The sequence below is a fragment of the Centroberyx gerrardi genome, chromosome 24 (genome assembly GCF_048128805.1).
Source record: "Centroberyx gerrardi isolate f3 chromosome 24, fCenGer3.hap1.cur.20231027, whole genome shotgun sequence".
Lineage (NCBI taxonomy): Eukaryota > Metazoa > Chordata > Actinopteri > Beryciformes > Berycidae > Centroberyx > Centroberyx gerrardi.
In genome coordinates this window covers 15981851-15996027 of record NC_136020.1, presented here as the reverse complement: position 1 = coordinate 15996027, position 14177 = coordinate 15981851, and the positions used below count along the sequence as shown (strand labels likewise).

Below are 14177 nucleotides of genomic sequence, written 5' to 3'. Positions count from 1 at the left end.
ACAAAACAATAAATCAACATTTTCTGTGTTAATAATTTATGTGAAATCTATATGGTGTAAATCATTTGTCGTTACCTTTTCACAGTTGTCAAATAACAGCAAGACTTCAAATGTTACTTGAAGTCTCAAAATGCTAACATGTCTCCTCTTAAATGGAAGTTTGCTAGCTTGTTGGCATTTTATGACTTCCAGATAATTCAGTTATTATAATGATGCAGTTGTTTGACAGGTGTGAAAAGGTTATGGCCAATTAAAGACGAGATGAAATGAAAAATGCCTTTTTAACCCTTTTAGATCACATCCCCGGTCATACTGTGCACCTATTTAACAATATATGCCAAAAAAAATACCAAAAATCAATTTCATTGTATTCTTATATCAAAATTCAATCATGTTTTCTTCCTGTAAAACAAAATATGCCGTGTGCTTACGTAAGCATGCCCGTAACTAATTTCAACCAATAATATCATGACATCCACCCATCAATCAATCTTCAACTTTTAGCGCACAGAGCTAAGAGGCTAAGATTCATTAGTTAGCTAGCTAGCAACAGCATGGTACTTCGGTGTGTCTTCGGGTGTTATGACACGCCCACTTTTCAACGTTCAAATCAAATTCCTCCCAACGTTATGTCCCACCTGTCTTTCCTGTTTCACTCGGAAATACGTCACGATACGGAAGTTAGATACTCTCGAAATGCCGTTTCATCTCGACTTTAACAACACCATTACATGTCATATAAATTATAAGAACACAGAAACAGCAACCACAAAAAATGACTTTAGGGTTTCGCACTTGTACCGCATTTTGTAGGCTAGGTGTGACCCGTTTGAAACGTCACACCGATCTTATCTAGGCTATCTGCTGATTGCGTTCATAGAGAAAAAAAAAATCAACATTTATTTTCCAACAGGGCGATTTTTAATAGTCGATTATAGTAACAGCTTGAACTTGTGCATATCAGACATTTTGCAGCACTAAGGCACATCAGCTATGAATGAGGTGAACTACAAAACATTGCTTCAGGTCTGTACAGCTCGGTCGCTATGGTAACGCCATTATGTGTATGCCATATAAATTTGGAGGACAGCGCAAGCGTGACCGTTAACGCCCACCTTTTCAGACTGCAAGATGGGGCAGTCTCCCCCCCCGCCCCCCTCTATTGAGTGATATATCATCTTTAAACATAGACGGTCTTTGGCTCTGCGTCCGCTCTTCCCTCCTATTGGTCCGTGGGATGGAACGGCTGCTCTGAAGAATCTCCCAGCCGCGAGAGGGCACAGAACCCGGAGAGAACATGATGTTCCTGCGTTCTCCTCCAGCAGATCCTGCTGCTGCTGCTCAGTGATGTAGTGGAAAACAAGAAGAGCACGAGCCACGACCACCAACACAAACAAACAGCTAGTCTACTGTCAGAAAACCATTCATTTATGTGTTTCTTTTCCCCTTAGAAGACTCTATCTGCATATAACTTACACTGATACTTCTTATTATGACTGTGTATTATACATTTATGAAAGCACATTAATGTTAGCATCAGAATCACCTTTTTAAATTCCTGTTAAAAGTCAAAAACCTATGAGTGGTTCAGGTTGAAATTAACTGAATGCCTATATGGACTTTTAGCAGCAACTCAATTTTCTGTTCTTAATGAGGAATGCCACTGAAAGATAGGAATCCATATTTATTACTATGAGCAGAGCAGTCTAGTCAATATTTGTGAACATGAAAAATTCTTTCCAAAAACCAGAACCCAGAGAGTCTGAAACCAGGCTGAGATTTTACAGCTTGATTACCTCACAAGTTCAAGTCTTCGTTCTCTGCTTTCTGGTTTCTTTGAGAGTTTTCATGCTCACAAACACTGGTTGAACCTCCCAGACCAAAGGATTAATGTGCATGAAAGTTGTAAATCATTTAGTATTCCCCTTTAACCATGATGCTGATTACGGACAAGAGCCTCCTTTTCTATTAACTATTTTAGAGGAGGGAACTTAGACATGTTTATGTGCAACTTCAATGATTTATTAAAAATACACACTGAAAGTCCTATATTTAATGCCCAACCACAAAATGCAGCTCTCTCTCTCACATACACACACACACATTTTGCATTGCAGTGCACGGCGAGGGAAACGGGAGCAGGACCCACAGGAAGCTTTACACAACTTTATTGAAGATTGTGTATAAATACACATGCACATTTCAAATGTAAACCCAAGTGAACTCAAGTGCAGCCAAACCTGGAAACCCCCATCATGTCGTCATGCAAGGATGTCTGGATTATCTTTACAAAAAACAGTCCCCAAACGACAGTGCCATCCTTTTTAAAAACATCCCGACTTCCCCCCCCCGACAAGAGCACAGGCAAGACTTCTCAACTAGTGTGTGTGGACTTCAGCCGCAGCCCAGACATGTTAGGTCTTGCCAAGGTCTTAAATACATTGTTTTTTATTATTAAATGCTTACATATAAATAAATAAACTTTATCAAATGTGCACTCACAGAGTGAACTCTTATGTACAGTATTGTATAAGCCTATAATAGTAATCACATCTCACTCAATCAGGATGGGGTGAGTCGCCCGAAAAGCAGCGCAGCGCCGAGAAAAACCTAAAGCCCATTGAAGTCAATGCACATAGACGCTCATGAAGGCATGGTACACATCTAATATTCTGAGGCAAAAAACAGGTGAAGTAATGCTGTTTACAATGGAAATGACAGGTAGAAAAAAAAAGAAAATCAATATAGGAACCACGCTCCACCATGGAGAACAGATTTTATCATGAGTAACATTGATGGAAGAATTTCCTGCAATGTTCTGCCACAAAATATCGTTATTGTATCATGATCTTAAAAGCTGGAAGGCTTTTTAGGCAGACTCACCCCAGTTTTCAGTTTTCCCTCCCTCCCTCCCTCCCTCCCTCCCTCCCTGTCTGTCTGCTTGTCTGTCTTCCCTCCTCCTCCATGCTCCAAGCACAGGACCGACGATGAAGCATTTTCCCTCGGGAAGGGGACGCATACAGCAGTACCCATGAATTCATACAGCTAATATCAAAGGCCAAGAACCCATTCCCATCACATTCAACCAAAGCAAGAAAGGGAGCCAAAAAAAAAAGAAAAAGAAGAAGAAAAAAAAATACTCTGGCCCTATAACGAATCAAAAGGCATCAACCACATACATCTGTTCAATAGTCATTCAGCATACATTCTGGCCCTCTTGTGGATAGAACAAAAAAAACAAATGATTTCAAGCAGAAGTGGCTACGATGTAAGAAGCAGAATAGCACAAAAATATGGACTTTTGTGTGTCGCACACGAGTCGTGCGAGTGTTGGTGTGTTGGTGTGTGTCTGCCCTGTGTGGGCGGGGCCATGCAAGACAGACGGAACGGTCACTATGTGCAAAGAAAAGGCGACTAGTCCGAGATTAAGAGTTAAGGCCGAGGTGATCCAAACAAGAGATGATCCATCTGATGTCAACATAATCACCAGTGTTCCTAATCTCACAGCGCCTCTAGTTTGAACGAGAGGAAGAGAGAGAGAGAGAAAGAGTGCATGAAAGCTAGAAATGCCACCTATAACTGAAGAGGGAGAGTTGAAGATTAGATTTGTGAAGAAGGATCTATGAGTCAGCCAGCTAACTTCCCAACAGGTTTTCATCGCAATTCCTGCACACTACGTTGAGTTAAGACAGAGTGCTTGTATATTTGGACACTAGGTACTTCTGAAACGCGCCAACCAACCTCCCAATTCATTTTCGCAGATAAATAATATGCCAAAAAAATATGTGGTTGTTTTGCAAAGTTAGCTGGGTAACGTCTCAGTCCTGCTTTCCTTTGCACCTCGATGTCGCAGGTGAAAATATAAAATATCAACAGAGGAGACCAGACAGAGAGAAAAGAGCAGGACCTTAAAACCATAAGGTTCATGCCAATACATTGATTATGTGTCTAAAAATGCGAGATCGCAGCAGCAGCAGCAGCAATACAAAGCTAGGACAGTTTGGCTGTTCGACATTGTATAAAACCACACGACTATGGGCGTCTCTTCTCTGCATCAGAGTCTAGACTGTAGACGCTCTCACCACTGGTTTACTAAAGGCAGCTTCCAAAGCGTTTTGTTTTTTAAACTGAGAAGACCCTCTGAGAGAAGAAGTCATTGTAAAACAATTGCAGTACGTCTGGCACTAATACAATTCTATAAAAAACAAATGAGGGGTGGAGGGTTGGTGATTGTGCAACAAGTTCAAAATAAGGTTTCAGCGCATCATGAAAACCCAATATAATTCAGTGTTTAAAATATTTACAAGGCCTAAATGATAATGATAACAACAATTGTAAAACGATATGCCAACAATGCATTGCTCTCAAAAATATTATATAAAAAAAAAAGAAACACAAAAAGCGGAGGGAGGTTTAGAGCGCCACGGCGATGCCGATATTCTACGAGTCACATGTTGAATCCTGAGCGCTGCGAAGCCTCGAAATCAATCCCTGGCATCGATCAGTGACGTGTTTTCATGTTTTCAGGGAGGGAGACGAAATTTGTGTGAGGGGGTGATTCATCTAGAAAAAAAACAAAAAAAACAAATGGACGTGGCGACACACTCTCACACAGAATATACACACACACACGCACACACACAGTGATCCAACCACAGAGGAGGGCCCTGATTGCTTGTCGTTGCGTACCCCGGCGGCTCCCTGGCCGAACAGTCGCCGGCCCCACGGCGGCTCCGCCTGTCGACCCGCCCCGGTTCGAGCCGCCCGGCCCGCCGCCTTACTGTGTGTCCATATGGCTTTGGATGGAAAGATCCCAGTCTCTCTCTCCATGTGTTCATGTCCCCGTTTTTTTTCCTCGCACCTCAGTTGGTTTTCATGGCGACGTCTCGATTGGGCACCTGCTCCTCCTCTTCCTCCTCCTCCTCCTCTTCTTCTTCCTCCTCCTCCTCTTCCTCCTCCTCCTCCTGCTCGTTGTCGTTCTTCCTGCGCCGGTTCTCGTTGAGATCCTCCTCGTCGCTCTGGGCGGCGGCGCCGGCGGAGGAGGAGGTGGAGGCTCCCTGGGCGGAGGCGGAGGAGGAGGAGGCGCTCTTCCTCTCCCGCCGCTCCTCCTCCCCTCCTTCGTTCTCGTTCTCGTTCTCATTCTCGTTCTCCTCCTCCTCTCCCTCCTCTTCCTCCTCCTCGTCCTCCTCCTCTTCCTCGCGGTCGAGAGCGAAGTAGCCGGTGCCTTTCACGGTGTCTTGGCGCTGGTAGAACAACACGTAGCCTGCTTTGGACTGGAGAGACACACACACACACACACACACACACACACACACACACACACACACAGCATAACACAATTGCTCAGCCACATTGACTTAACTATTTTAGACCAATTTATGTTGGCTCTAAGAACAGTTCACTTTGCAGAGATGAACATCCAACAACCACTGTCTCTCCATGGCTAAGTTTACATGCACAGAGAATTCCCTTTGTAAATTTGGGTCGACACATGTAAAAGTCACAACTTAGTTACAATAACCTGGTTAAGCTCATACTCCCATTATGACAAACCTGGTTACCCTAAAACCCTGTGGCATGTAAACATCTTAGGGGGCGGCCACATTGTTGTTTTGGAAAGTGAACATGGTGGCTGTTAAAAGTAAAACTATATAAATTCAATAAAACAATTCCCTGGCAAACCAACAATCATCCCAACGTTATGCCAGGCTTTCTCTGTTTTATCTTTGTTTCTGCAATCCTTTGATGATGAGTGATATCTCTCTGACTCTAAACCTCAGTGTTTCCCCCCCAAAACAGACCTAGGAACGCCTGCTCGCTTGTAATTGGCTAAACGGACAGTGGCAAATCCGTCCGTCCAGAAAAAGTTCAATTCGGTTGAACGTTCAGTCTGTCAAAACGGATGTAAATCTGAGACAGACGCATCATCAGCCTTGTTCGTTCAACGGAGACCTCTCATTGAAAATGAATTGAAAATCACGTATCCGGACAGGCACAACGGATCAGTGTGGCCGCCCTCTTACTCTTTTCACGTTTAGTTAACACAGTCAACTCAGACATTTGTCCCGCAAACTCAGACAACAACATTACGAATACATTTTGATGTTAACAAAAAACACAGCTGGCGGCTGCACCTTTTCATACTTTTTTGCGTGCGGATTGTTCTATCTGTGAGCGGGAGACCTCAGGTAGACAGAATTATTCTGTTAACGGGTTTATTCATGGCAACGGGGAAGGTTCATGTAAACAGCTTAACCCGAATCACTCCGTAACCAGAAAATGGCTAATAGCCGGTTACTCCGAGCATGTAAACGCAGCCATTGAAAGAGTTTGTCGAGCCCTTAACCTGTGCCATCATGCTGGTGTACAGCTGCAGTGTGAATCAATGTGACATTTTGTACACATGATCGTGTCCAGGCAGGACAGTGGAAAGTGAAACTTGTGGGGAAGATGAGGGCGCATTCTCTATTTCAGCACAGCTAAGCACTTATCTAAAATACAAGTTTTGTTTGGGCTCTGAGGTGTAAAAGCCCACACAAACATCTTGATGGCATTGCAGATTGTTTGAGTCTGGGTTCTCTGGCTTTTATCACTGACAGAGAGTTGTTTATGTGTGCCAATAATGTTTGGGAAAGTACTGTATGTGAATTCTTAAACCGAGTGTCATTCCCCATTACGGCAACAACGCCAGAGAGGGAGATGTTTCCTGTGGTTATGGTACGACGTTGATGCAGTAAGTACGAGGCACAGCGAGGAAAATACCCATAATCACAGTGTGGAACGTCTTCAACAGTATTACCACTTTTAAACAATCAGTTACCAAAGCACGTGTACTCTCTGAAAAGTTTCCTACAAAAGTAATATGCATAAAAAAACCCCAAGAGAAACCAAGAGAGATTGCCATCTACATCCCTGGTTACCACAGAACTTGCTTTAGCAGCCAGTAAAGCACATCTACTTGTGTTTTATGGGAATTTTATCAGTACAGTTGGAACGTGTCTTTCAGCAATCACACAGCTTGGCTGTGCAGTGATTAATCCCCATTAGTGGAAACATTAGAAACACTTCATTTAGAAAGTACATTACTTTTGACAGCGAGGGAGAGCGGACGCTTTTCAAAGGATGATGAAAGACAATCAAATGAATCTTTTATAGTCTGGAGTCCAGGAAAAAAAAAAAAACTGCCTTTGATGTATATGGGAGTGCTGCCTGGTTTTAGGTATCGCTTGGCGTTAGGAAACAGGGACACTCACCACTATTTGATCTTCGTTGGCAGGAGACACGCTGCTGTCGTCGAAGTTGTACCACTTGTCATCGTCTTTGTTCTTTGCGTAAGCGGTATCTGAGCAGCACAAGATGAGAAGACATTCCTACAGTGTTATACAGCTTCTCCACTTCACAGGGGAACCGTTTTTTTCCATTGCGATTTATGCACAGTTTGGTCTGTTCAGGAACTTCCTACAGTTTCAGCTTCAAAATCCAATACTTCTTGTACACCTTAATTTCTTTTGATGGTGTTCAGTATGATTTACGCTCAAAGCCTTGCCACTACTAACTTTGCCATATCACTTTATAGATGATTATTCTCGACAGCATATTATTTTTATATATTTTTCCAAACTTTTTTGTGCAATTTCCACACTGTATCAAACTCACAGTTGATACAATACGGGTACAACATGGAACTTAAATTTGTAAAGGTAACTACATTACAGCTGTGTATGGTTAGTAAGAGGAATAGCCTCTTCTGAAATACAGACACATTCCCAGCGTGAGAATGTTAATTCAACAGGAATCAAAACTTATGAAGGCTTTAAAGTTAATTCATTTTGTCTTGAAAAATGCAGCAAAACCCTGCTATAATGCCTGTGGTGAGTTTCAAAGTGTCCTCCTGCCAAAGCTCAGTTTGTTAAGAAGTTACATATTTCAAATCTGACTAATGTTAGCCACAAGCTAGCTAGCCAGCTGCAATCACTGGTTTTCATATAATAACTATTTGTATATATATTTAAGTATATCTTAAAGCACATTTCTTAACAATGCTGCAAAGCATTGGTGTATAAAGGGAACAAGCATACAGCAAACAACAAACAGCTATCATAAAGGGAAGATTGGCACAGCTGACACCACCAACGCCTACAGCTCCTTACTCAGCAAACTTTAGAAATTATATAAGACACCCAAAAAAAAACAACTCAAATTAACAACAGTACTACAGAATGAGAGCAAAAACAAATTATCCGTTAAATGCAAAGTTGATAAAAACGAGTTTTCAGTTGTGCCTTGGAAGAGTTTGCTAATCGCATTTCCTCAGGCAGGTTGTACCAAAGTTTCAGGGCCTTAATCGCAAAAAGGCAATTATATTTGATTACAACCCATGGAAAAACTTCAAAGCCATTTCTCTGTTTAGCAAAGCAAAAATGCTGGCACACCCCCTCACCCCACATCACCCATTATGTGAGAAGTTTCTGGGATGGGAAGTTAGATAATAGGCAAAAATTAAAAATGGTGCCAGTGCCAATGAGAGAGTGTGATTACAGTAGTGGTAAACCAGTAGAAAGGAGGTACTGTATGTATTTAATGGTTCTGTTGTGTGCTGAGTCTTACAGTGGCCTCCACCCATCCCGCCGTAGTGGTTGGACACAGCGATGAGGTCGTAGCGACACGGCCCGGCGTTGGGGTTGATCAAGAACTCCGACATGTCCAGATCTCTGCAGGAAACACACCCAAACACAAGTCGTCGTGTGTGAGCGAGGTGTGTATGTGAGTGTGTTCGGCATGTAACAACATCAGATATGAAACCTGCAAATCTGGTATGAAAACATCAAAATCACAATCATTTCCTAACAACCTGGTATTTTATTGACTTAAATCATGACCTGTGCATGTAATAACACTCTTAATGTGCATGTGAGTGTGTATGTTTATGTACTTCTGTGTTTGTATACATGTGGATGATGTGGTTTGGCAGAGCAGGTAGAAGAACAATGGATACATAATGTGAACCATCTGTTCTGCAGTGATATATCGCTTTAAGTGTGTGTGTGTGTGTGTGTGTGTGTGTGTGTGTGTGTGTGTACCTGAGTGGGAAGTCGACCAGTGAGTCCAGTTTATCCCTCATGTAGCGGCTGTAGGAGAAGCGTTTCAGATGAACCACCAGCACCGGCGGCAGAGACCACAGGTCCAGCTTCTTAGTGGCCTGTTGGTGCTGTTTACAGTTCGGACAGTACCTGGGAGATTGAACACACACACACGCACGTTAACCTATGGGACTGCACACAATAACACAAAAGCACATACTGTACGTATTTGGCATGATGAGCAGCAAACCCAGGATAACCTCAGGAAGTTATCGCTGCATCGACAGTCTTGTCAACGGCTGCAAAAAGTTTATTTTTCCGTTACATCAAGTATCTTGTGACTTCTACTCATTGTAAAGGAAAATCCGTTGTCCACAAGCCATATCCCAAAATTCACCAACTACTTGTACTATTTTACCAGCCAGCAAGTTTTTGAAAGAAAAGGTATGTTCTTTTAACCATGCAGTCAGTATTTCTCACCATGGGTCCTCTGCCCCCAGCTTCTCCTTAGTGGTGAACAGCTCGATGCAGTCCTTCAGCTTGAAGAAGGCCTTCTTCTGAGGCTTGTACTCCATGCTCTCGTGCTTGTCAAAGTCCTGCTCAAACACACACACACACACACACACACACACACACAGTTAGACCAAACACATCTCATGGCACTATTGTGTTAGACAGAGATTGGACATGAAGTCCCAGTGCTAAAATAAACACTTTACTTTGCAGTGGCGTAATTCCAGTATGTTAACTCAAGTACTGTAAGTATGCAATATGAACGAAAATCTCATATATATATACATAATGCAACTACAAAGGTATAACAACACATTCTAAAGTACAATTTTAGGAGTATTATTGTGTACTTACAACACATTTACATAGGTTAAAACATGGGCTAATACATTGGAATGAGGCCATTGTAAGGTAATGTGTTACCTAAAAATGCTTCCCAATAGAAACACAGCCCATTTTTTACTGGTAACCCTTAGGAGTCTAATGAGTTAATTTCAGTCCCAGAAATCTGTAGTCAACACTGGTATTTATTTTTTATTTTTTTCCACCCTGTGACCTTTCAATTACACGACCGTCTCGCTTGTCAGTTGGACTCCCTGCTGCTCATGTCTGGGTCACATTGCCATATTTTGTGGTTCAGTGGTTTTTGCTCTACTCTGGGGGTGTGCACGCTAAAGAAATGAACCATCTGTTCTGCTACAGTAATATATCACTATATATACCGCTACTGGCTTTACCTCGGCGACGCTCTCGTCAAAGTATTTCTTCTTGATCTCTGGCTCCCAGTCCAAGGACAGATAGGAGCGGTCTGTGGAAGGAGGACAGAGTGTAAATAAACAAATCAGACGAGTTTTCTTCCATTTCCTTCATTCTGTTAACACCGTCCTTCATTCATTCTCTTATTTCTGTCATTCGCCGTCCATCCATTTATAGTTTGGTTCATTATTTCATACATTTATCTTCATAGTCATTAATTCAAAATTATTATTGTACACTGAATTAACAAAATATTAGTCACGTCTTCCTGATATTGAGTTGCAGCCCCTTTTGCACAATCCACAGTACATAAAAATCCTTCTCTAACTTGTCTGCTTTTCTTTATCTTCATCTCCTCCTTTGTGATCGGTATAGATTTAATAAGGAAAAATCACCTTTTTTTTTACCTGGATTCACCTCATCAGTGTACTTCATGAAAAGAGTCCCTAATATTTTGTACATTCGGTGTATTTGTCTGTGCTTTCATTAAATTATGGATTCATTCATTATCCATTAATGTGTCTGTATCCACCGATTCAGTTGATCGACAACATTATTTTGTTCCGAAATGAGATATCCACCTGTTGAAATATGTGATGCCTACTTCTACTGAATGACAGCACAAAATTAAAACAAATTACACCACTTTTTGAAGAATAGGAGATAATTTAAATCCTTGTTGACAAAATGATAACACTTTTGCTTAATGGATCCTCTATGTTTTGGGGATATTGAATGATGAATTTGAGGATTTTTTTAATGGATATATAGCATTTTGGAACAGAAGTCCTCATCTTTTCCCTGCTTCAGCCCCAGCGCCTACCGCTGAGTCGGAGGTGTCCCTCGTCGAAGCGGATCTGCCTGGTGTCCTCCTTGATGAGGGAGAAGTCCGTCTTGCCCATGTTGTTGAACTGGAATGTAAAAAGTCTCTTTTTGTTGTGCCCCGCCGTCTGCTGGCCTTTGGTGGAGTTCTCCGGACCAACCACGCCGTTCTCCAGTTCGTTGTCCCCGCCCACCGAGTCCTCCGATTGGCTGTTGTCGTTCTCAGAGGGCAGCTCCTGATCCTGACTGGACTCGTCGTCCTGCTCGTCAGTCTCCATCTCACCTGGAAGAGGACACAGAGCAGATTTTAGAGCTTTTACAGAAAGATGACAAATAACAGACATTGAATTATTTATTATTTATTTATTTTACACAGACCATAAAATAGAAAACTCTGGTATATTCATAAAACAAACTTTACAGGAAAACTTTACTTTGCAGTTATTCTATGTTTAACAGATGTTTGCTGAGAAAATGTCTTTTTGCTAAAGGAGCTTGTCAGTGAGATTAGTGGATCTATGCATGCAGAAGTTGACAGTGTGTGTGTGTGTGTGTGTGTGTGTGTACTCACTAGGCGACCCCTCCTCCAGCAGTCCATTGGTGGCGTTGCCGTTGACAGCATGTTGCTTGGTTGTCTGCGTCTCCTCACAGTCCTCCTCGTCTTCCTCCACAGCAGAGCGCACAAACCGGCTGAAAAACACAAGATCATTCTCATTTACTGCAACTGCTTTGCACTGGGGCACTGCAATAAATAATTTACATTTTTACAACTGAAAGCCTTTGTGTGGATATTCCCTGTTTTCCGAACAGTGGATGCACTCAAAAATTTCTCTTTGCTCTTTTTTTTACTATATACGATTGGTAAACAGATATTTTTTCACACTTAATATTCTACAATCTCTGGGGGAAACTGTCTAGGGCGGCCATTTGTTAAAAAACTCTTCAGTCACTGGCACAAACAAATGTGAACACAATTTTTGTTTTTCAAATTTAATGATATCTATATCTACTCTTAATCACATGCCTTAATAAAGCAATAAAAAAGCAATTTTCTATCTATCTAGAGCTGGATTCAAAAGCTTACCAGTCACTTTCACTCCTCTACAAGCCAAATTAAATGTTTAAAATAGAACCTTCAAGTGATGGTTGGTCACCTGCCAAAGTATCTGGTGGCAATTTCCCACAGTGAATATGATCCAGCGCTGGGCGAGATAAACCTACCAGAGGCGTAGGAGCAGCATGTTGTAGAGCTTGTCTTCGCTGAGCGTTCTGGGGACGGTGATGAGGAAGGGCTGTCCGAACAGCGGCGTGCTGGTGTGGTTGTAACCCGACTGCTTGTACTTCTCCCTTAGGTGCACCGGGATCACGACGTGGTCCGTGTCCTCCAGCCGGTTCACCGCCACCTCAAACCTGCAAGGACACAAGAATGGTCAGTCTGGGTAAGCTGCAATGTAAATTCTTGTATCTTATTGTACTTTGGGTGGGATTACATTTACTCATGTTACTGTAATTGAGCAGCTTTTTCGTGTGCTTGTACTTGTTTTTGAGTACTTTTTAAAGTCAGTTATTTAAGTACATGTTTGCTTAAGCATTGTACTTTGCAACATTTTAAATCACATCTATTACAGCAACAGAAACCGGACCAATGTAAATTGGCCAAACGTGGAGCCATTCACAGTGAACGTTCAGTCAGCAAAGAAGAGAAGAGTTGTTTGTGCACTTTACTTTGTAATTTCTATTTTTTACAATTAAAAGAATCTAGATTGAAGTCTGTACTCTCATCATTTTAGAATTGCACCGAACAGATCACAGCTTCTTAACGGTACTTCTTCTTGAGTAGGATATTTTAGTACGCTTTCCACCCCTGGTTTCTAATTATTATTCGCTGATTAATTTCATCCACTCAGCCACACAGGCTATCAGTCCATCCACCCACCCTTCCATCTTTCAACTGTGTATACTTTATATTTCAGTCAGTCACATGAATGCCGTCTGGCTCTGAGCAAAGTGAAAACAATACGCCTGTCTGGTCAGCTCTGCCTTGACACTCACACGTAGATGTCATCTCTCTCCATGATGCTGCTCAGGTTCTCGTTGGTGGCGAAGATTCGGTGGAAGCGGTGGTTGTAGATGTCTGTTACAATCATCTGGGGGACGGGGAGTGTTGGAGAGGAGGAACACACAGTCAGTCAAGAGAAAAACCACCGTACAACCTCAGAAATTAGAAGCCTGGAGGTTGACTAGAGTACATTACACATACCAATAGACAGGATCTGATGTAACTATCCCATGGCTATTTAGTAATGTAATATTTGGAATTTGTAAATACCAAAGATTATTCAAAATACAAATCAGGCATTATCATATACTGAAAATTCAGACCAATATGCGAGAGAAATGCTTTTCCAAACCAAACTGAACTGGTATGGGATTCCCAAAAAGTCTTCCTGCATTAGCCCCAAGATCATCTTTGAGCTAGGGTTGCACTGATACCAACACTGCTATCAGATACCAGGCTAAAACAGGGTATCGCTATCAGTGAACTTCCTGATGCTAATATCCAATACCAGGAGACTCATGTAACGTGTCAGAAATCAAAGCAAGACATGATTTTCTGCCTTTTTCTAACATAGAAGGATGTTCTAGTGATGGAAAAACAGACTGTACTTTGATTTTTTTGTCCTCTGTCCCCCAAACAATGGTCACAATCTATAATACTCAATAAAAATAAGGGATCAGTCAGTACTTAAAACTAGTAGTCTGGGCTATGTGGTGTTCAGTATTGTCTAATGCCATCTCAGTTTTTTTCTTCCTCTTTCTTGCGTAGTGAGATGTTTTTATAAGCCCTTTGAGGTTACTTGGCACATTTTGCATTTCTTTTCTTCTCTTTTTGTCTAGCATTTTCTTTATTTGCACACACAAACTAAACTTAAACCTACTGAAATCACTGTACAATCTACTAAGATGAAAAGGGATACAGCACCCTGCCCCCATAGCTGCTGAAAC

At 41.8% G+C, this 14177-nt stretch overlaps 1 protein-coding gene across 2 annotated transcripts in view; it reads right to left on the bottom strand.

The window, feature by feature from the left end:
* Positions 1–2934: 2934 nt before the first annotated feature.
* usp15 (ubiquitin specific peptidase 15) overlaps positions 2935–14177 on the bottom strand; it is a 28875-nt gene continuing 17632 nt past the window's right edge. For both annotated transcript variants that reach the window (XM_071924441.2, XM_071924443.2), the window contains 10 exons: positions 13224–13318; positions 12393–12581; positions 11743–11861; positions 11173–11454; positions 10331–10401; positions 9561–9676; positions 9081–9230; positions 8608–8711; positions 7254–7342; positions 2935–5273 (listed from right to left, as the gene is read on the bottom strand). In XM_071924441.2, the coding sequence (XP_071780542.2) occupies positions 4863–5273; positions 7254–7342; positions 8608–8711; positions 9081–9230; positions 9561–9676; positions 10331–10401; positions 11173–11454; positions 11743–11861; positions 12393–12581; positions 13224–13318 (1626 nt within the window). In that variant the 3' untranslated portion in view covers positions 2935–4862. The remainder of the gene's footprint in view (positions 5274–7253; positions 7343–8607; positions 8712–9080; positions 9231–9560; positions 9677–10330; positions 10402–11172; positions 11455–11742; positions 11862–12392; positions 12582–13223; positions 13319–14177) is intronic.